Below are 23447 nucleotides of genomic sequence, written 5' to 3' on the forward strand. Positions count from 1 at the left end.
TTTGCATAAAATGTTCCCTTGGTAACTAACTCTAATTTTCTTGAAGAGATCTCTAGTCATTCCCATTCTATTGTTTTCCTCTATTTCTTTGCATTGATCACTGAGGAAGGCTTTCTTACCTTGCCTTGCTATTCTTTGGAACTCTGCCTTCAAATGTGTATATCTTTCCTTTTCTCTTTTGTTTTAGCTTCTCTTCTTTTCTCAGCTACGTTAAGGCCTCCTCAGACAACCATTTTGCCTTTTTGTGTTTCTTTTTCTTGGGGATGGTCTTGATCTCTGCCTCCTATATAGTGTCACGAACCTCTGTCCATAGTTCTTCAGGGACTCTGTCTATCAGATCTAATCTCTTGAATCTATTTCTTACTTCCAGTGTATAGTTGTAAGGGATTTGATTTAGGTCATACGTGAATAGTATAGTGGTTTTCCCCACTTTCTTTAATTTCAGTCTGACTTTTGCAATACCTTCTTGATCTGATCCACAATCAGCTCCTGGTCTCATTTTTGCTGGCCAAATAGAGCTTCTCCATCTTTGGCTGCAAAGAATATAATCAATCTGATTTTGGTATTGACCATCTGGTGATGGTCACGTGTAGAGTCTTCTCTTGTGTTGTTGGAAGAGGGTGTTTGCTAAGACCAGTGCGTTCTCTTGGCAAAACTCTGTTAGCCTTTGCCCTGCTTCATTTTGTACTGCAAAGCCAAATTTGCCCATTACTCCAGGTATCTCTTGTCTTCCTACTTTTGCATTCCAGTCCCCTATAATGAAAAGACATCTTTTTTGGGTGTTAGTTCTAGAAGGTCTTGTAGGTCTTCATAGAACTGTTCAGCTTCAGCTTCTTCAGCATTACAGGTTGGAGCATAGAGTTGGATTACTGTAATATTGAATGGTTTGCCTTGGAAATGAACAGAGATCATTTAGTCATTTTTGAAATTGCACCCAAGGACTGCATTTCAGATTCTTGTTGACTATGAGGGTACTCCATTTCTTCTAAGGGATTCTTGCCCACAGTAGTAGATATAATGGTCATCTGAGTTAAATTCTCCCATTCCAGTCCATTTTAGTTCTCTGATTCATCAAATTTTGATGTTCACTCTTAGCATCTTCTGTTGACCACTTCCAATTTACCTTGATTCATGGACCTAACATTTCAGGTTCCTATGCAATATTGTTCTTTACAGCATTGGACTTTTTTCCATCACCAGGGACGTACACAACTGGGTGTTGTTTTCTCTTTGGCTCCGTCTCTTCATTCTTTCTGGTGTTATTCTCCACTCTTCTCCAGTAGCATATTGGGCACGTACCGACTTGGGGAGTTCATCTTTCCGTGTCCTGTCCTTTTCCCTTTTCATACTGCTAATGGTGTTCTCAAGGCAAGAATACTGAAGTGGTTTGCCATTGCCTTCTGTAGTGGACCAACAAAAAGTTGGAGGAGTTCACTACCATTAAACCAACCTTACAAGAAAAGTTCATACTGTTCATGGGGTTCTCAATACTGTAGTAGTCTTGCCTCAAGAACCCCATGAACAGTATGAACTTTTCTTATAAGGTTGGTTTAATGGTAGTGATCTCCTCCAGCTTTTTGTTGTCTGTAAAACTCTATCTCTCCTTCAATTCTGAATGATAACCTTGCTGGGTAGTTTTCTTGATTGAAGTTTCTTTTTTTCCCTCCATTACTTTGAATATATTGTGCCACTCTTCTGACCTCTCAAGTTTTTGCTGAAGAGTTAGCCAATAGTCTTATGGGTAACTAGTTGTTTTTCTCCTCTTGCTTTTAAGATTTTCTCTTTATCTTTTGACATTTTATATATAATGTGTCTTGGTGTGGACCTCATTGGGTTTATTTTCTTTGGGGCTGTCTGTTCTTCCAGGACCTGGATATTTGTTTCCTCCCTCACACTGGGGAAGTTTTAGGCCGTTATTTCTTCGAATAACTTCTCTACCCTTTGTCTGTCTCTCTTCTTTCTGGAATTCCTGTAATGTGAATGTTAGTGCACTTAACTTGATGTTGTCCCCCAGGTCCCTTACCAGTGGTCCCCAGTGTTTTTGGCCCTTGGGATTGGTGCAGAAGACAGTTTTTTCATGGACTGGGGAGGAGAGGTGGTTTCAGGATGATTCAAACACATTACACTTATTGTACACTTTCTTTCTTTTATTATTACATCAGCTCCACCTCACATCACATTAGATCCCAAAGGTTTGAGACCCCCTGCCTTAAATTATTCTCATTTTTCTGAGTTATTTATCCTTTTTTCTGTTCAGCATGGGTGGTTTCCACTTCTGTGTCTTTCAGATAACCAGTCTGTTCTTCTGTATCATCTAATCTCCCATTGATTCCCTCTAGTATGTTTTCCATTTGGGTTATTGTACTTCAGCTCTGATTTTTAAGCATATTTTCTGTCTCTGTGAAGTTCTCATTGGGGTCATCCATTCTTATTCTGAGTTTGGTGAGCATCTTTATAATTATTACCTTCAATTCTTTATCAGATAGTTTATTTCCATTTCATTTAGTCATTTTTCTAAGAGTATCTTGTTCTTTCATTTGGATCATTTTCATTTAGCCTAATTCTCTGTTTGTTTCTTTGTGTTAGGTGGGCCCATTACATTTCTTGATCCTGGAGAAGTGGTCTTATGTAGGAGGTGTCCAGGTGCATGCTTGCTTCTGTCCATCAGAAGATGCTTCAGGGGTGTACCCTTGTGGACTATATGCACCTTTCTATTGTAGGACCAACCGATACGGGTTTGCTCGTATGTGGAGCATGCCCCCTGGGCCCAGGTAGCTGAGATGACCTGCTTCATGTTATTACCAGGGGTACGTTGGTGGACAATGCAGCCTCTTCACATCTGGCTCAGAGGCCTGCTGCCATGCAATTTCTGTTAGCACACTGGTAGGTGGGGCAGGCCCCTGGTGTTAATAAGCTCAAGAGAGGATTCCAAAATACCTGCAACTTCTAGTGTCATCAAGGTAATATGAGATCACAAAAGTGGCTGCTGACAGTGTCTCAGTACTCAGGGGGAGTCCCAGCAGAATATTTCTTAAGATCAGCAGACAGGTCTGACCCTGGCGTCTTTCACACTGCTGCCTTGTGCTTAATTTCAGATTGTGTGTGTGTTTTTCCTGCACCTTTAAAGAGCTATGTCTCAGTTTCCTACACCCTTCTGGCTCTCCCAAATGTGAGCCCTGTTGATTTTCAAAGTCAGACATTTTGGGGGCTTATCATGGTATGGGACTCATGGGCTGGGGAGCCCAATGTGCAGATTGGACTCCTCAGTCCTTGGGGAGGACGTCTATAGTTGTGATTTTCCTCCCCATTGTGGGTTGCCACACTGGGGTTGTGGGGTGGGTCCTGAATAGACTGTGTCTCTGCCCCTCCTACCTGCTTTTTTGTGGCTTCTTTATATCTTAGTTATGGGAAATCTTTTCTTCTTGTCTTCTGGTCATTCTCAGAGATGGTTGCTCTCTAAGTAGTTGTAATTTTGGTGTGCCTGTGGGAGGAGGTGAGCTCATGCTTATCCTACTCTGTACTCTTGATATAGGCCCTCTTCCCCCTTTTTAGTAGATTGAATCTTTTTGAACATTTTTAGATTTACAGAAAATTTACAAAGCAATAGCTTTGTAAAGAGTTCCCATATACCTTTGCACTGCCTTCTCCTTATTATTAATGTCTTACATTAATGTAGTACATTTGTTAAAATTGATGGACCAGTAACAAAATTGATGAACCAGTAATTCACTATTATTAACCTAAAGTCCATGGTTTATAATAATTTCCTTAGTTTTTCCCTAATGTTCTTTCTCTGTTACAGGATCTCATCCAGGATCTCACATATATTTAGTTGTTATGTTTATTAGGTTTCATTTGGCTGTGCCAGTTTCTTGGACTTTTCTTTGGTTTTGATAATCTTAACTGTTTGACCCTGACTCTTTTTTAATAAGGAATTTTAATCAGTGAGTACTTAATCTTAGAAAATCAGTATTGTCATTTGATATGAAGTTATTGATTTGGCCAAAAACTTCCATAATATCTTATGGAAATGAACATGTTGGCCAATCCAATATAAATGACAAAAAAATAGGTATATGTGTATATATGTGTGTGTGCTCAGTTGCTCAGTTCTCTGTGGCTCATTGACTGTAACCCACTAGGCTCCTCTGTCCATGAAATTTTCCAGGCAAGAATACTGGAGTGGGTTGCCATTTCCTGCTCCAAGGGATCCTCTCAACCCAGGGATTGAACCCATATCTCTTGCATCTCCTGCATTGGCAGGTGGATTCTTTACCACTGTGCCACCTGGGGAGCCCGTGTGTATATATACACATATATGTATTAAGTAGAGTTATATGGTTACTAGATGTGCAGCATTTATTTTAGTTCTATAGAAAAAAGGGACTGAGAAATGGAAGAATTTTATATCCTTACTGGATTAAAAAGTAATGAAGTTTGGATTTAGTGAAAAACTGAATTCGCTATAGTGCGGATTCCTGAATAGCTTCTCTAGGATAAATTAATATAGATATTTGGGGCTAGTGAAAAATTTCTTTTTAAAGTTTTAATTGGTATAGGGGAATAAATTTGACCTGTATGTGCTAATCTGATTTTTTGTTGTTGTTGTTTTGTTTTAAAATAAATGTTTAGTGAGTATGTACTGCCAGGCATTGTTTTAGGCCCTGAGTTCATAGTAGTGAACAAAATATAGTAAAAAAAAATCACCTTTTATGCATTTGGTGGGGGTAGACAATTTTATCAATTTATTTGTATAATGTTGGAGGAAAATGATAAAAGGATAATGCATAGGTAGTGTCTTGAGTGAGAATGGGGTTTTAATGTTACATAGGGCTGTCAGGAAATGCCACATTGAGGAGGTAACATTTGATCAAAGTTATGAAAGGGTTTCCCTAGTGGCTCAGATGGTAAAGAATATGCCAGCAATGTGGGAGACCTGGGTTTAATCCCTGGGTCAGGAAGATCCCCTGGAGAAGGAACTGGCAACCCACTCTGGTATTATTGCCTAGAGAATCCCATGGACAGAGAATCCTGGCGGACTGCAGTCCATGGGGTTGCAAAGAGTCAGACATGAATGAGTAGCTAACACACATACACACATGAAAGAGGTGAGGGGATGAGTCATGCAGATACCTGAGGGAAGTTACATTCCAGACAGAGGGATCGTTAAGTGCAAAAATTGAATACAAAGCATGCCTGGATTACTCTAGAAATAGCATGGAGGCCAATATGGCTGGGACTGGGTTGAACAATTGGGACAATAGTAAGAGAGGCAATAAAAGAGGCAGCAAAGGATCGTGTCATGTGGGATCTTGTAGAATGCAGACCATTGCAAGAACTTCAGTTTTTAGTTTTTAAAAAAGTTTTTTTTTTTGTCTTTTGTTTTGAACTGAGGATCGACATGATTTAAATTGTATTTTAAAAGAAAGGTGATTATGTTGGGGGTGCAAAGGAAACAAAAGTGGAGTGCAGTTACCTGGGAAAGCATTGATGTGACCTGAACCTTTTAGTATCATAGGAGTGGTTTAAGGTTCTGCATATATTTTAAAGTTAGAACCCAAAAGAACTCCTGATGGATTGGGTATGGTTGGGGTCAGAGAGAAGTCAGAGATAACTTCCAGGATTTTGGCCTGAGTAACTGGTAAGGTATTTACTAAGATGGTAAGTAAGTAAGTAAGTAAGTAAGTGTTAGCCGCCCAGTTGTGCCCTACTCTTTGCGACCCCATGTACTGCAGCCCACCAGGCTCTTCTGTCCATGAGATTTTCCAGGCAACGATACTGGAGTGGGTTGCCATTTCCTTCTCCAGGGGATCTTCCTGACCCAGGGATCGAACCCAGGTTTCCTGCACTGCAGGCAGATTCTTTACCAACTGAGCTACAAGGGAAGCCCCACTGAGATGGTAGAAGTTACAAAAGAAGCACTTTTTGAATGGGGGTTCAGATGAGGTGATGAAGAACAGGGTTTGATTTTGGATATGTATCTTTGAGATGCCTATTAGACAGGTGTCCAAGTAGGGATTCTAAGGAAGTAGTTGAATATGAGTCTGGCAAACAGAAATTATCTGGATTAGAGGTACAAATTTGGGTGTCATCAGTTTGTGGATTGTATTAAAACCATGAAACTAGATGAAGTTATCAAGGATGTAAATGTGGAGAAAGAAGAGAAAGGACCAAGTCCACCCTTGGGTACTCTAACATTAAGATATTTGGAGTAATGAAGAAGAACCAGAAAAAGAGACTGAGAAATGGTCAGTGAGATAGGAAACCCAAAAGTATGTGGTGTCCTGAACACTAATTGAAGAGTTTCTAGGTAGTGATCATTTGTGATAAATACTGCTGCCAAATAAGTTGAAGATCTAGAATTGGCCATTGATTTTAGCAATTTTGAGGAACTTGATGACCTTGAAAAGAACAGTTTTGGTGGAGGAATGGATTCATTAGAGTAGATTTAAGAAAGTAAGCGAGTAGAGAAGTTGTAAACAATGAGAAGAGACAATTCTTTTGAGTAAAGAGACTTGAAAAACATGGGTAGCTGGAGCATTTTGTATGGATGTATATATGTATGTATGGGTGAACATGATGTGTGGAAGAAATGATAGCATGTTTATGTGCTACTTGGAATGGCCTAGAAAACATAGATGATTGATTTTGGAGAGAGTGCGACGGTTGGTGGAGAACCATCCATGAGGAGACAAGAAGGAATGGGATTTAGTGTACAAATGTGGAGTGGGCTCTTGATAGGAGTGTGCTCACTTCATCTGTATTAGGAAGGCAGACAGAGAACTTAGGCAGTTATAGGTAGGTGATTGGAATTGTTTTCTGATTGTGTTTATTTTCTCAATGAGAGTGAGGATGAGGAAGATGTTGAGGGACCTGAAGAGAAGGAATAAAATAATTCTCAGAATGTAGGAATACCAGGGGACATTTATGTCCACTTTAAAGTTAATAGTTACGTATTTAAAGAATAGTTGTCTGAATGTTTTCCAGTTGAGTTTAGCTGTGTGAGTGCAGGCTTGGAGTAGGCAGAGAGTTGATTTTAAGCAGGGTTGGGCTTTAGTGTAATGGATTATCAAAGGGCAAGGAGATGAAGTTGTATGCAAGGAGGTAATTATAGTGATGTGTTATTGAATCTGAGATGATCATAAAGGAAATGATATAACAGGGGGATGATGGACAGTCAAAAGCTATTGGTAGTATTATTAATAATACAGGGGTTTGCAGTCTTCAGTCTGCAAATCTGGGCCAAGATCTGTTTTCTGTGGTGCTTGAGCTTAGAGTTACACATTTTTAAGTGTTCCAAGGGACTTCCCTGGCCATTGAGTGGTTAAGACTCTGTGCTCCCAATGCAGGGTGCACGGGTTTAATCCCTGGTTGAGGAAAGGAACTAAGATCCCCATGCCATACACCAAAAAAAAAAAAAAAAGTTCCAGAAAAACCAAAACAAAACACAGAATTAAGAATATGCAACAGAATTCCATATGTTATCTACAAAGTCTTAAATATTCACTATGTGATCTTTTACCAAAAAAAGTTTGCTGACCTCTTTAATAATTAATGGATTATAGATCCCCTTATTCTGGAAGAGATGGGAACACCAGACCACCTGATCTGCTTCCTGAGAAATTTGTATGCAGGTCAGGAGGCAACAGTTAGAACAGGACATGGAACAACAGACTGGTTCCAAATTGGGAAAGGAGAACGTCAAGGCTGTATATTGTCACCCTGCTTATTTAACTTCTATGCAGAGTACATCATGAGAAATGCTGGACTGGATGAAGCACGAGCTGGAATCAAGATTGCCCGGGAGGAATATAAATAACCTCAGATATGCAGATGACACCACCCTTATGGCAGAAAGCGAAGAAGAACTAAAGAGCCTCTTGATGAAAGTGAAAAAGGAGAGTGAAAAAGTTGACTTAAAGCTCAACATTCAGAAAACTAAGATCATGGCATCCGGTTCCATCACTTCATGGCACTTTCATGGGGAAACAGTGGAAATAGTGGCTGACTTTATTTTCTTGGGCTCCAAAATCACTGCAGATTATGACTGCAACCATGAAATTAAAAGACTCTTGCTCCTTGGAAGAAAAGTTATGACCAACCTAGACAGCATATTAAAAAGCAGAGACATCACTATGCCAACAAAGGTCCATCTAGTCAAGGTTCTGGTTTTTCCAGTAGTCATGTATGGATGTGAGAGTTGGACTATAAAGAAAGCTGAGCACTGAATAATTGATGCTTTTGAACTGGTGTTCGAGAAGACTCTTGAGACTCCCTTGGACTGCAAGGAGATCCAACCAGTCAATCCTAAAAAATCAGTCCTGAATATCCATTGGAAGGACTGATGCTGAAGCTGAAACTCCAGTACTTTGGCCACCTGATGAGAAGAACTGACTCATTTGAAAAGACCCTGATGGTTGGAAAGATTGAAGGTGGGAGGAGAAGGGGACGACAGAGGAGGAGATGGTTGTATGGCATCACTGACTTGATGAGTTTCAGTAAACTCCAGGAGTTGGTGATGGACAGGGAAGCCTGGCGTGCTGCAGTCCATGGGGTCGAAAAGAGTCTGACACGGCTGAGCGACTGAACTGAACTGAACTGAACTGAACTGAGATCCCCTTGGAATTGAAAGAGTCATAGAGGAAGGAAGTAGGAAATGTAAGTGAGATTTGAGAGTGGGATGCTTGAACTTGATGGCAAGGTTCTAGAACTAGGTTATGACCGTAACAGTGAATGACTGAAGTAGGAAGGCTGATAAGATTTTTGGAGAATGTCATCTGATAGCTGAAAATAAACCCTTAACAGATCCTCTTATATTTGTTTTAAAAGGAAGGCACTCATACATTCTCTTTTACCTTTGTATATAACCCTGCATCTCTACTAGTTAATAAATAATAACTAGCTAATAAATAAGTTAATAAAAGGAAGGTCAGTCAGAAGTCAAAATCGTGCCACAGCTAAGTTTGAAATCAAAAAGTTTTGAAAAAAAATTGAATGGTTCTGGCAAATGGATTACAACTTATTTAAATAGGTTTTTACAGTTTACTCGTGTTCCATGGCATATATGGAAGATTAAAGTAGAAATCATTAATCTTTTTTGCTTTTGTTAGCAAACCCAATGATATTTCATATTTTGAGGTTTCAGGGGACGTACATTTGATTAACAAAATCTGGGAAGACATAAAATAGCAAATTCACTTTTTTGGGTGTTCTTACATGTTATAGCTGTGCTTTTATTTATTGTATTACAAACTACTCCACAGCTTAGTGGCTTACACAATGGACATGGCTTTGGGTGGACTCCGGGAGTTGGTGATGGACAGGGAAGCCTGGTGTACTGTGGTTCATAGGGTCGCAAAGAGTCGGACACGACTGAGCGACTGGACTGAACTGAAAACAACATTTATTTGTTTTGCTCATGAATTTACAATTTTGACAGAGTTTGGTAGAAATATCTCGTCTCTACCCAACATGGGTTGGAACTACCTGATTGGGGATGGAGGAACTACTACCAGGATGGCTTACTCACATGATTGACAAGTTGGTGCTGGCCATTGGTTCCTCTCCACATGGATCTCTTTAGTGGAGCCACTTGTACTTTCCTAATATGGTGGCTGGATTCTAAGAGCAAGCTGCCCAAGAGACAGAAAGTAGTTTTGAAAACTAGAACCTGTATTCTGTTGGTCAAACAGCAGTAGTACAGATTCAAGGGAGGAGACATAGACATTCTCTTTCTTCCATTTTAATGGAGGCAACTCAAATAATTTTGGACTTTTATTTTAAAAGTGCCACATATACCTTAATACAGGTAACAAAGGCATTTCTACCCCTATTCATTTTTCAGTGTTTATCTTAAATGCCACTATTACCACAAAACCTTTCTTCAGCCCATCTTTGAGTTTAATATCCTCCTTCCTGAACCCTCCATAGTACCTTGTTAGTTCCTTTTTTTGTGGCACTTACCTTGAGTTAGTGTAATTTGTAATTTTGTATTATCTTTGCTTGCCACTTTTATACACAACTCTGACTCCCATTCTGAAGTGCCTTACTCATAGTGGTTGCTTAATAAATGTGTTGTTAAAGGAAATTAATAGGAAACTTTTTTTTAAAGAACTCACAAATTTTGTTTGAATGTTATAAAAAATGTGACTAACCAAATGAGACCTTGACGAACTGCAAGGTGCAGGTTGATTAACGTTGAGAGATAAGAGAGAACTAGAAATAAATTATCAAGGTGATGAAGAAAAATAAATGTTTAGATAAATTGAAAGTACATTTTGCTTTATAGTTCTTTAAAAAGCAGAGCAACAAAAAAGTGAACTCAACTAAATGTTGGCATGTCATATGTACTATTAGAAAATAATAATATTTGAGAATGTTTGAAAAAGAAAGCTTTTTTGTATGGTCTCCTGAAATTAGGCTGAAATTCTCAATGTAGCAGGCAACAAATAGGACATGACTGAGCAACTAACACTTTCACTTTGACTCTGTATGTAAGTTACATAAGCAGCATGACAATATACAGCCTTGACATACTCCTTTCCTGATTTTGAACCAGTCCGTTGTTCCATGTCCAGTTGCTTCTTGACCTGCATAGAAGTTTCTCAGGAGGCAAGTAGGGTGGTCTGGAATTGCCATCTCTTTCAGAATTTTCCAGTTTGCTGTTATCAACACAAAGGCTTTAGCATAGTTAATGAGGCAGAAGTAGATGTTTTTCTGGAATTCCCTTGCTTTCTCTATGATCTAATGGATGTTAGCAATTTGGTCTCTGGTTCTTCTGCCTTTTCTAAATCTAGCCGGTATATCTTAAAGTTCTAAGTTCATGTACTGTTGAACTCTAGCTTGAAGGAATGGCACCCCACTCCAGTACTCTTGCATGGAGAATCCCATGGACGGAGGAGCCTGGTACACTGCAGTCCATGGGATCGCTAAGAGTCAGACAGGACTGAGGGACTTCACTTTCACTTTTCACTTTCATGCATTGGAGAAGGAAATGGCAACCCACTCCAGTGTTCTTGCCTGGAGAATCCCAGGGACGGGGGAGCCTGGTGGGCTTCCATCTATGGGATCGCACAGAGTCGGACACGACCGAAGCGACTTAGCAGCAGCAGCAGCAGCAGCAGCAGCAGCAGCAGCGTGTGAAAGGAGTGCAATTGTGCAGTAGCTTGAACATTCTTTGGCATTGCCCTTCTTTGGAATTGGAATAAAAACAGGTTGTACAAGCTACCGCACAATTGATGCTTTTGAATGCGGTGTTGGAGAAGACTCTTTTGAGAGTCCCTTGGACTGCAGGGAGATCAAGCCAGTGAGTCCTAAAGGAAGTCAACCCTGAGTATTCATTTGGAAGGACTGATACTGAAGCTGAAGCTCCAGTACTTTGGCCACCTGATGAGAAGAGCTGACTCATTGGAAAGACCCTGATGCTGGGAAAGATTGAAGGCAGGAGGAGAACGGGATGACAGAGGATGAAATGGTTGGATGGCATCACTGACTTAATGGACATGAGTTTGAGCAAACTCCAGGAGATGGTGAAGGATAGGGAGGCCTGGCGTGCTGCAGTCCATGGGATCACAAAGAGTCAGACAGGACTTAGGGACTGAATAACAGCAGCAACAAAGGGGTAATTATGAAAAGATTTTGTGTGCAACATTACAGAGCTTGGGACTTTATTTTAGATGTAACATGGAAAGCCACTGGAGGCTTTGTGTTTTAGAAACAACAGCCTTTTTGTTTGTTTTTTTTTTTTTTTTTTTTTGTAACATGGATAATGGATTCCAGAATGCCAGGCTGAACACCTGGAGATGAATTAGAATACCAGCTAATATAGGTAAAAGATAAGGGCCTGCACTAGATAGATTATTGCAACAATGTTGGAAGAGATTTAAGAGAGAATTCAGACTTAAGAGTAGATTGACAGGACTTGATGGTGATTAGATTTGAAAAGTGTGGAGTGGAAGGAGGAGTAAAGGTTTTTGGCTTGGGCAGCTGTTTAGATGTTAGTATTTTAAGCAAGATAAGGAACATTAAGAATTGAAGTAGATTTGTGTTAAAGATAATGAATTTGCTTTTGTATCTATTAAGTGGGAGTTAAATCCAGGTAATATAAGGTATAGATAATTATTTCAAGTGGAGCTTAGAAAAAAGTTGAATTTATAGATACAGATTAGGAATCATTGGGAAGTATAAGTGATATTTATTGAAACTATGCAATCAAGTGAAATTTTCTCTCCAGGGAGAGAAAATGGAGTAAGAAAACCTGCAAGAACATTAGCATTTAAGGGTAGATGGAGAAAGAGCATCCCAGGAAAAAAAAAAAGATCAGAATTAAAAGTAGAACTAAATTGACATCTAGAAAGTTGAAGCATAAGTAGGGATTATACCCACTGCCATATTCTGTAAAGGGTCAAGTGGATAGAAGAGAAATGAGTCCATTGAATCTGACAGGATATATAACAGAGTGAGGGTATCTGCCATAAAACCTTGGATTTGAATCCTGGCTCCATCTCTTATTATACTGTAAGACTTTTGGGAAGGTACTTGACTTCTGAGCTTTGGTTTCTTTTGAAAACAGGATAGGAGTTTTCACAAAAAGTTGGTCTGAGTACTGTATGAAATTAGTAAACGCAAGTAAAATGCCTCATATAGTTCCTAGCAAATAGTAGGGATTTGATAAAATATATATATAATAACAAAAATCCCATGGACAGAGGAGCCTGGCAGACTGTAGTCAATGGGATCACAAGAGTTGGACATGACTTAGTGACGAAACCATTGCCACCATGTATAATAACAGTAATGGTGATGTTATAAGTTGGTAACCAAAGCAATAGTACTTCTAGTGGTAGGTGATACTTTGGTAGCTAAGGAGGAGGACAAAAACCATATTGCATTGGGTTGAAGAATGAACTGTTAGGAAAGTTTTTCTTCTTTTCTTTTTTCCCTTAAAGCTTTGCCTATATGGGAAGAAAAAGGTTATGGAGTCATTTTTGTTAATAAAAGGCCATTGACATATTGAGAAAACAAATTGGATAGAAAAGTAGGGCAGAAGCCGAATTTAAAGGAGCTTAGTATGAGTAGGTGTAGAAGGCAATGGCACCCTACTCCAGTACTCCTGCCTGGAAAATCCCATGGATGGAGGAGCCTGGAAGGCTGCAGTCCATGGGGTCGCTGAGTGTCAGACACGACTGAGCGACTTCACTTTCACTTTTCACTTTCATGCATTGGAGAAGGAAATGGCAACCCACTCCAGTGTTCTTGCCTGGAGAATCCCAGGGACGGGGGAGCCTGGTGGGCTGTTGTCTAAGGGGTCGCACAGAGTCGGACAAGACTGTAGTGACTTAGCAGCTTAGCAGTATGGTAGGATGTGAAGAAGATGATACAGTGAATGCAGACTTTAGATCATTTAGAAAGTAAAAGGAGGAAATATCAGATGTATGATATTTATTATTTTATTTAAAGGAATCATATCAATTTAAACAAAAGAGACCTGAATTTCTATAAATTCAAAAATAGAAACTCTCCTGAAAATATATCTCTGTGTTCCACCTAATTGCATCTCATGGTCACATTTATAAAGAACCAAATTCCCCTAAATTTGAGTGTCCACATCTGCATATGCTAATCATTCATAGACTTAAAGACCTTTTTCTGTTCATTGCTAAAATCCTAGTCAATGAAATTTCTTCGTATGACGCTTAGGACTGAACACGATAGTTCAGAAAGCCTTTAAACCAGTATTAGGGAAAATATGAGGATTGTCTTTGTAGTTCTGCCAACACTCTTTTAAAGAAATGTGAAACCCAGCGTGGATAAAAAGACTTTTAGTTCACATAAGGAAATGGTGGTATCAGCTAGGATGAAAATATAGGCCCCTAACTGTTGTATGATGTTTTTGCTACTACAGCTTAATACCAAAACAAAGACAAAACCTTCTACCTGTATGTATAAGGAATCATTATTTAAAAATCTGATAAGGGATAATTATTGGTATTATAGAACATTCATCTCAAGAAGTATTTAATAGCAAGCTAGAGTAATAGATTTAAGTTTTATATAATGCATTTAAGCAAGTTCACAAATAACTCTAGGAAAACATTTAATTTGCAAACTAATATCTATATTTTGTTTTAATAATTACTTTAGAAATTCTAGATTGCTCAGCTTTAGATTTATTGTACAAGCTGGAACCTTTAAATGTATACCACTTCTAATAGTTATTACTTATTAAGTACTTTTCTTATGCTCTGGCTAAGCTCTTTGTGTTGATTTATCTCATTTATTCTTTATAACAACTGTAAGAGGTAAGTATTCTCATTATGAGGAAACTGAACTGAGAGATGTCATCAACTTGGAAAAGCCTTCCTACACAGCTAATAAACAGGGTGGAGCTAAAATTTACGGAGAAGGCAATGGCACCCCACTCCAGTACTCTTGCCTGGAAAATCCCATGGGTGGAAGGGCCTGGTAGGCTTCAGGCCATGGGGTCGCTGAGAGTCAGAAACAACTGAGCGACTTCACTTTCACTTTTCACTTTCTTGCATTGGAGAAGGAGATGGCAACCCACTCCAGTGTTCTTGCCTGGAGAATCCCAGGGACAGGGGAGCCTGGTGGGCTGCCGTCTATGGGGTTGCACAGAGTCGGACACTACTGAAGCGACTTAGCAGCAGCAGCAGCTAAAATTTAAATCCAAACAATTTGATTCCAGAATTTATGTTTTTAACAGCTATTCTGTATCATTACTTTAAACTTTGTTTTCTTCCTTTTGTTTATCATAAAATAGTAGTTTTTGATCTCATTTTGATTCTGTTTGATTCATTTTGAATTTAAAATTGGGCTTTCCAAGTGGTGCTAGTGGTAAAGAACCTGCCTGCTAATGCAGGAAACATTAAGAGATGCTGGTTCAATCCCTGGTTCAGGAAGATCCCCTGGAGGAGGGCATGGCAACCCACTCCAATATTCTTACCTAGAGAATCCCATGGACAGTGGGGCCTAGCAGGCTACAGTCCATAGGGTCTCAGAGAATAGGACATGGCTGAAGCGAATGTCCTCATACTTAGTGTGATTTTTATTGAATTATTGATTGGTCATTGATAAGGATATCCTCTAGTCAAGAGGTGACTTTATGGGATAGTCCTTGTACCTAACGAGACTTATGTAGAGTGCTTGGAAAATGTTGTTAGGGGATGGTATTTTACGTTTGAATGTGGGAAATGTTCAATATATCCAATATGACTATTTTGTTGAGTGAGAGAAACTTTTTAAGAGATTTAATAATACAAAGCATTTGTAAATGGCACATAGCTAAAAGTAGATAAATCTTAGCTATTTTTCATTGAGACTACCAGAATATTTTATAGTACTTTACCAAATATAGATTTGGTATTGTATTGCTAGCTGTTTTCAACCATAGTCATTGTAACTCTTTGTTACCTTCTTTTCCTTTGTAAATACTGAAACTGTGTTTTCTCCCTTTCCTGACTCTCTTATATCAGTTTTCCCTTTTGTCTGCCTAGTTTTAGATTTAGAAATAATATGAAGCCAAGTCTCTTTTATGGAATGCTGGATATGGTGTTCCTTTTAGTTATAGACCTTACCTTTCAGTAGCGTATGAGTGACGTTAAAAGTGTGCTTTAGTTAGTTTTCGCTGGGTAAATGCATGCTCAGAGGAAACAGTCTCAAATCTTTGTTCAAAAAGTTAAAGACTAAGGTAGTCTAATAAATGTTAAGCATTTATCTGGAAGAAAAATACATTTTTGAGTTGAAAGTGAAGTGAAAGTCGCATAGTCGTATCCTACTCTTTGTGATGCCATGGACTGTATCCTGCCCAGCTCCTCTGTCCATGGAATTCTCCAGGCAAGGATACCCTCCTCCAGGGAATTTTCCCGACCCAGGGATGGAAGCTGGGTCTCCTGTATTGCAGGCAGATTCTTTACCAACTGAGCCACTAGGGAAGCCCTTTGGAGTTATGTTTTACCTAAAAATCTGCTAAAGAAATAATTTAAAATGTTGATGCCTTGTTTTTTAAATTAATTCCAGTAATCAGATCCTTATATGATTTCACTGATTTCAGTACCTTTTGTAGAATTTAATGGCTTTCCTAATGTGTAACCATCTTTTAAGAAGTTCCTTGTGAATAAAAGATAATTAAGTGACCAGTTAATTTGCTGGAATTAATTAGGATATAATTAATCTAGGTAAAATTCAAAATTTTCTATAAACTGTAAGGAAAATAGCCAAATATAAGGACATATCCATTTATATAGTGATGACATGCTTGTAATTTATTATCGCAGTGGCTAGGTTAGAGACTCGGAGAAGGCAATGGCACCCTACTCCAGTAGTCTTGCCTGGAAAATCCCATGGACCAAGGAGCCTGGTGGGCTTCAGTCCATGGGGTCTCTAAGAGTCGGACATGACTGAGCGACTTCCCTTTCACTTTTCACTTTCACGCATTGGAGAAGGAAATGGCAACCCACTCCAGTGTTCCTGCCTGGAGAATCCCAGGGACGGGGGAGCTTCCATCTGTGGGATCGCACAGAGTCGGACATGACTGTAGTGACTTAGCAGCTTAGCAGCAGGTTAGAGACTAAATTAACAACCAATGGAAAATTTGTTGGTCCCAGTAATTACAGCTAAATGGTGATTTGAAAATACTTAATTGTATGAAAGCACTGTCATCTGAAATCTGTATTCAATAAATGTGATCTGTCAACTTACAGACATTATCTTATTTAATTCTTTTAACAATTCTGAGTTAGGATATTATTATCCTAATTTTGCAAATAAATAGAGGCTTAACAAAGTTAACCCATCTGGGGTCATGGAGCTGTAGCTGGGATTCTAACCAAACCTTTTTGACCGCAGGACCCAGGTTCTTAATAGTTGAAGAGGTTGTAGTAAACTGAAATCTGGTGCTCAAGTTGTGATTGCAATGAGCTGTTTATGAAAATCTTTAACTGTCAAATGGAGTCCAAATTTAAAGTATTTTGCTTCTGAAACGGCATTTTTTACCAATCATGCCAATTAAAATTTATTAATAACTTCTTTAGCTTTAGCTTACCATTTCAGGATTTGTAATAATTTAAGGTGATATGTAGAATTACAAAGTTAGAGGTGCATCTTTATTTGAGATCGTACCGTCAACATTCAAGTAAGATATTGGTGAGAATGGGGAATGACAGGATTGAATTTTATGTTACTGAGTACAGAGGGGGATCATGAAACTTTCTGTAAAGGAACAGATAGTAAGTATAGTGAATGACTTTGAGAGCCATATGGTCTCTAGTGTGTTTACTCAAACTCTTCTAAAACAGCCATAGACAATATGTAAAGCACTGTGTTGTTGTGTTTCAGTGAAAAACTACAAAAACAGGCGGTAGCCTGGATTTGAGTCATTTACCAACTTCATGTAATTTCTGCATCAAAAAGATAAAATTTGTTATTCTAATGTATTGTTTGTGCAGAGTGAAAGTTTTCCTCTGTTGAATGTATTGACCAAAAAAAATTTACCCCAAAAGATAGTAGTATAAAGGAGAATAGAAATGGTACCTTTCTTCAGCATTTCTATGACTACTTAGATTAATTACTTCATAAATTACATGACAATTCCATATATACTTATTAGCTCATTTCTTAGCATTACCATTTTTTATCTTGAAAAAACAATTCTGCAGTTTTCACTGATTCTGATAAACTTTATCATAACTTGGGAGGGATTGATTATAAAAAGATATGCATAATTGGGTGATTTTATTTTATTTTATTTGAATTTATTTTGAAAAATAGTATCAGTAGGTAGACTTAGATCAAGACTTACGTAAATATATACATGTAGTTGAATTTTAGGTTCAGAAATGGAGTACTCTGTAGTCAGTTTTCAGTGTTACATTGTACAGATTTCTTATTTACAAGCAGTTTGACCTTGTAGATGATTTCTAGTGCTGCAAAGCTTTATTGAATGTAAAAAGTCACTTGTGATATTGACTGATGGTGGTATGCTCAATGTTAAACCTAATAAATACTTTTTATTCTTATTTTCAGAGATTCGTCAGCGAACTGCCGCTCAAAGAAACCTTTCTCCAACACCAGCAGGCTCCAGCCAAGGCCCTCCTCTGCAAATTCCAGTTTCTCCTGGACCACCAAAGGACACTTCAGCCCCTGGTGGACCCCCAGAAAGAACTGTTACTCCAGCCTTATCATCAAATGTGTTACCAAGACGTTTTGGATCCCCTGCTACTTCAGTGCCTGGAATGGGTAAACAGAGCACTTAATGTTATTTACAGTTTATATTGTTTTCTCTGGTTACCAATAAAACGGGCCATTTTCAGACAGTATGGAAATGGCATTTCATTTGGAAATAGCAGAGCAGTTATCTGATTAAGCAGGAGTTCCATATTCAATTAGCCATAACTCTTTACAGCTGGCACCTTGTGATACTGAAACCTATTTCTTGAGCTCATTTAACTGTTATGGCTTCTTTGTTTAAATGGCAATAAAACTTTGTAGTATTCTGTAGTCAACAGTGTAGCATATCTTTATATTCAGCTTTAGAATGGCTCCAGATTTATATAAAATGAGGATAGAAGAGAACATTTTGGGAATGTATTCATGCTTTTTGCTAAACCCTTCATATATATTTTTAAACTTGACAGATTAACATTTCAGGAAGAATATTCATGTACTGTAGTGTGTAATGCTACTAATGTTAATGTGAGCTTGGTAGATTTTTTCTTTTTTTAAGCCGTAGAGCCTCAATATTTTCTGACAGATACTTTAACATAAAGTCCTATTGAATTAACATACTGCCTTTACTACTATTTCATCTCTTTGGATTCTCCTTTTTCAGTTTTGTAGATCTCTAGGGGAAGATCCCATTTTAGGAGTGTAATAGATTATATTACCCTGCAGCTTTCTTTTGGAGTATGATTGCGACATGAAAGTCTTCTTCTTCAGCAGATCACATTATTGTATGTAGAGTCCCATGTCAGATTCTTAAATATGATAATAAATTATTTATTTTAGGATATTTAATTTTAATTTAGATTAATTTCATATTTCATGACTAATTACATATAATTTATGACTTTGAGCCTCATCAGAAGTTGATATTAGATATTCAGGGCATTTACATAGTCTTACTAAAATCAGTAAGCAATCTAAATGATACTAATACAGTAGATTTTTTCCCCCTCCTTTTTCTTTGAAAACAGCATAAGATTTTAGAAAACTAAAAAACTATTAATTTATAAATATATTATGAAAGCTAACTACAAATGAAATGAATACAAATCATAACTTTTAATTGTTGATTATTGAAAAAATACTTTTAAACTTAACATATAATGATGTCACTCAGGGCAATTGTATATTTTGTGAAATTGAGTAAATTGGTTGAAAATTTTTCATCTTTCATTTGTTACTGGTTGATTTGAGATACCCATGACTTGTAAAGCTCTTAATTGTTTAATGGAAGAACTAATTTTGTAAGAATGTATTTTGTGTATCTATTTTTAAAGAAATTAGAGTTTATCAACTTATACAGAGTAATAAAAACTATATAATAGCACACGTAAGAACAGGGTTTCAGTAGCCTACCATTTCATGATCATGTAAACATAATATATTTTACTAAAGTTTTTAATTAGTTTCTGTGTAAAAGACTTTGTATTTAAGTTGTACATTGCCAAAAATGTGAGTGAGCTAAGTGATTTCTTATAGAGAAGATTAATAATTCATTTTTTCATTATGCCATATTTGTGAAAGAGAATCAATTTAATGTGTATTACCACAGGGCTCCCATATGTTTGAAAATTAATAACCAGCAGGTACTTGATAATTTGCCAAGCTGTGTAAAAATGACCAATATTCCTACAATGATTGCTCTTGATGTTTGTATTAATTACTGTTACCCGTAACAGCATGAATACAAAGATGTGTTATTTTAAAAGTTATTAATATGCAAGGGAGTTAAGATATTTTTATGAAATCTGTTGTTTTATTTATCCAGATTCCCTTATGGACATTTTCATTTTAAGTAGGTAGAAGTAAAATACTCCAGCAAAAGTTAAGCTGGCTTAAATGCTTTCAGAATTTAATTTGGCGTACTTATTTAAGTTGAAAGTTTGATAATGAGGGATGACACTTAATGTCTGCATTCAAGTTTATTTTTTGATGCTAGTGATTGAATGTTAAGTATGACTGTACTTAACATTAGCCAAAGAAATACCAATAGCCAATGAGATATGAAAAATGCACTTGATTCCTAATACTGAAAACTTATTTTAGAACCTAATTTCATTTACTAGCTATAATTCTATATCATTCCCCCCTTTTTAAGATGGTAACAGCCTTAAGATTTGTGACTATTTACAATGCAGATCTCTTATCTTTTAGAATAGTAATATCATATTGCTGCCCTAAAGTCATTTTTTAATGCTTTAAAGGTTTTGTCACAGTCATTTTGAAGACCTTTAATCCATGTATTGCAGGGCTTGTTTCAACAAGACCTCATTTTGTTTGGAAGTCTTCTACAAGGTCTCCATGTAAACGTCCATTGCTGCCTATCTTACTTTTATCTGGCCTTGATTTACAAAGGCAAACATCACATCTTGTTTATTTTATTCTCTAACTTTCTTCTCAGTGCCTTCTGTGTAGTCTCTAATTTTAGAATATCTCCTGCAAACAGTTCTGTTTCAGTTTTCAGAGATTGTGGAGTTACAATTCATAATTTTGAATGTGTAACTTTATTTTTGTTACTGTTTCTATATAATGTAATATTAACTAAATTCTAAGTTATTCCTCTACTCCTGACTCTCCATTCATCATCTCTGATACTGGCTAATTTATTATAGGAATACAATGTATCTCTCCATTTATTTAGATCTTCTCTAGTTTCTCTTAGCAATGTTTTGCAGTGTTCATAGCTTTTGTACCTTTTTTGATTAAATGTACATCTGATTATTTCATGTTTTTATCCTAGTTTAAATACTTTATTAACTGTTTCCATTGTTCACTGGTAATGTAACAGAAATTGATTTTTGTATAGTGATCTTATATCCTGTAATATTGCTAAAGTCACTGGTTCTTATAACTTTTATATAGATTCCATAATATATCCTAAACAGGCTTCAGATTGTTGGTGACTAAATACAATTCTACTTCTTCCTTTTAAATGTAGATTCCTTTCATTTCTTTTTCTTGCCTTATTACACTAGCTAGAATTTTCAGTGCAGTGTTAAATAGAAGTGGTGAGAGCAGACATCCTTGTCTTACTGCTGATCTTAGGAGGAAAGCATTTACCTTTTTACCATTCAACTCAGTGTAAGCTATAGGTTTTTTTTTTTTTTTTTAATAGATAGCCTCTATCAGATTGAGAAATACCCTTCCATTCCTAGTTAGCTGAAGGTTTTTATCAGTAACAGATGATGAATTTTTTTGAATCTTTTTTTTACATCTATTGAGATGCTCTTATAGGGTTTTAGTTTAGTTATATATTTTTTTAATATCACTATTTCATATGGTGAAATACATTGATTGATTTTTTTTTTTTTAACATTGACTTTTTTTTAGACATTAAACCACCGTGCTTTCCTGAAGTAAATTTGACTTGGTCATGATGTTTTAATTTTTATATATATTATTGGGTTCAGTTTGTTAAAATTTTATTAGAAATGTGTACATCAATTTTCCTTAAAGATACTGGTCTGTTTTGTTTTTGCTTTTTGTTTTTTTTCTTGTAATTTTGTTTTATCTGTTTTCTTTATTTGTTTTCTTGTAATTTTTTTGGTTTTCTTGTAATTTTTTTGGTCTGGTTTTGGTATAAGAGTAATGCTGGCCTCAGTATGAGAAAGCGTTTTCTTGTCTTTAGTTTTATGGACAAGTTTGTATAGAATTGGTATTATTTCTTAGTAATAAATTTAAATGTTACAGGTTGAAGTGGCTAGGCCTGGTGTTTTCTTTGCTGAAGGTTTTTTCTTTTTTTAAAAAAAATTCAACTTTTTTAAAGAAAAAGAAACTACAGACCAATATCCTTATAAATATAGATGCAAAAATTCTTAACAAAATTTTAGCAAGTTGAAGTTTCTGTTTCTTGTTGAGTAAGTTTTGGTAGTTTGGTAGTCTTGAGGAATTTGTTTCTCCTAACTTACAGAATTTATTGGCATAAAGTTATTCATAATATACCCTTATTATTCTATGAATATCTTTACTATCTGGATTTATGTCATTTCTCTCATTGTTAATATTTTATATCTTTCCTTTTTATCCTGATTAGTCTGAGTAGAGCTTTATCAGTTTGGTCTTCTCAAAGAACTAGCTTTTCTCTATTATTCTAGTATATTTTTATTAATTTCCACTCTGATCTTTATTATTTCATTTATTCTGTTTACTCTGGGTTTCATTTGCTCTTTCCTTTTAGGTTCTTAAGGTAGAAACTGAATTCATGGATTTTAGATCTATCCTCGTTTGTAGGTGTTTAGCAGTATAGGTGTTTAGTGTTATAAATTTTCCTCAAAGTATTGTTTTAGTTGCATATCATACATTTGATATGTTGGTTTTTTGTTCTCATTCAGTTAAAAATACTTTCTAATTTCTTTATCTTTAAAGCTTGGATTATTTATATATTACTGAGTCTTCAAATATTTGAGTATTTTCCTGATGTCTTTTTGTTGCTTATTTCTAGTTTAATTCTGTTGTGGTCAGAAAACATACTTTGTATTATTGAATCTTCTTGAATGTATTGAGATTTATGTTTCAGACTATCATTTGTCTTGGTATATGCTTTGTGTTCACTTGGAAAGAATATATGTTTTGTTCCTGCTGGGTAGAATGGCTGTAAATGTTGATTGCATCAAGTTGGTTAAGTAGATAGTATTACATATCATTAATGATTTTTTGTCTGTTTATTCTGTCAGTGCTTGAGAGAATGCTGTTGAAATCTCCAGCTATAATTGTGTATTTATTTCTTTTTGTATTTCTTTTAGTTTTTGCATAATGTGTTTTGAAACTCTGTTATAATGCACATACATCATAGGTTTAGGATTATTATGTCCTCTTGATGAATTGACTCCTTGTCATTATGAAATTACACTTTTATCCCTGTTTATATTCTTTGCTCTAGAATCTACTTTGATTGCTATTAATACAGGTGCTCTAGGTTTCTTTTGAATAGTGTTAGTGTATTTATGTAGTTTTCCCTGTCATTTACCTTTGGTCTGTTTGTGTTTTTATATTTAAAATGGATTTTTTGTAAGCAACATCTGTTGGGTCTTGCTTTTTTATCCGTTCTGACAATCTTTGCCTTATAGTGAGGATGCTCAGGCCACTTACATTTAATGTAATGATTGGTATGTTTTAGTTTGAGTTTAAATCTTTTATTGTGCTAGTTTTCTATTTGTCCCATTTGTTCTGCTACCTCTCTTGTTTTCTGCCTCTTGTGGGTTGAGTATCTT

General features: G+C 36.6%; 1 protein-coding gene across 9 annotated transcripts in view; it reads left to right on the forward strand.

Moving 5' to 3' along the window:
- Positions 1–23447, forward strand: part of LNPK (lunapark, ER junction formation factor) — a 99457-nt gene that overhangs the window by 53879 nt on the left and 22131 nt on the right. For all 9 annotated transcript variants that reach the window (XR_009490729.1, XM_059875173.1, NM_001075989.1 and 6 more), the window contains one exon: positions 18040–18252. Coding sequence is in view for 8 of the 9 variants with exons in the window: in XM_059875173.1 (XP_059731156.1) it covers positions 18040–18252 (213 nt within the window). In the remaining variant the exon portion in view is untranslated. The remainder of the gene's footprint in view (positions 1–18039; positions 18253–23447) is intronic.

The sequence above is a fragment of the Bos taurus genome, chromosome 2, assembly GCF_002263795.3.
Source record: "Bos taurus isolate L1 Dominette 01449 registration number 42190680 breed Hereford chromosome 2, ARS-UCD2.0, whole genome shotgun sequence".
Lineage (NCBI taxonomy): Eukaryota > Metazoa > Chordata > Mammalia > Artiodactyla > Bovidae > Bos > Bos taurus.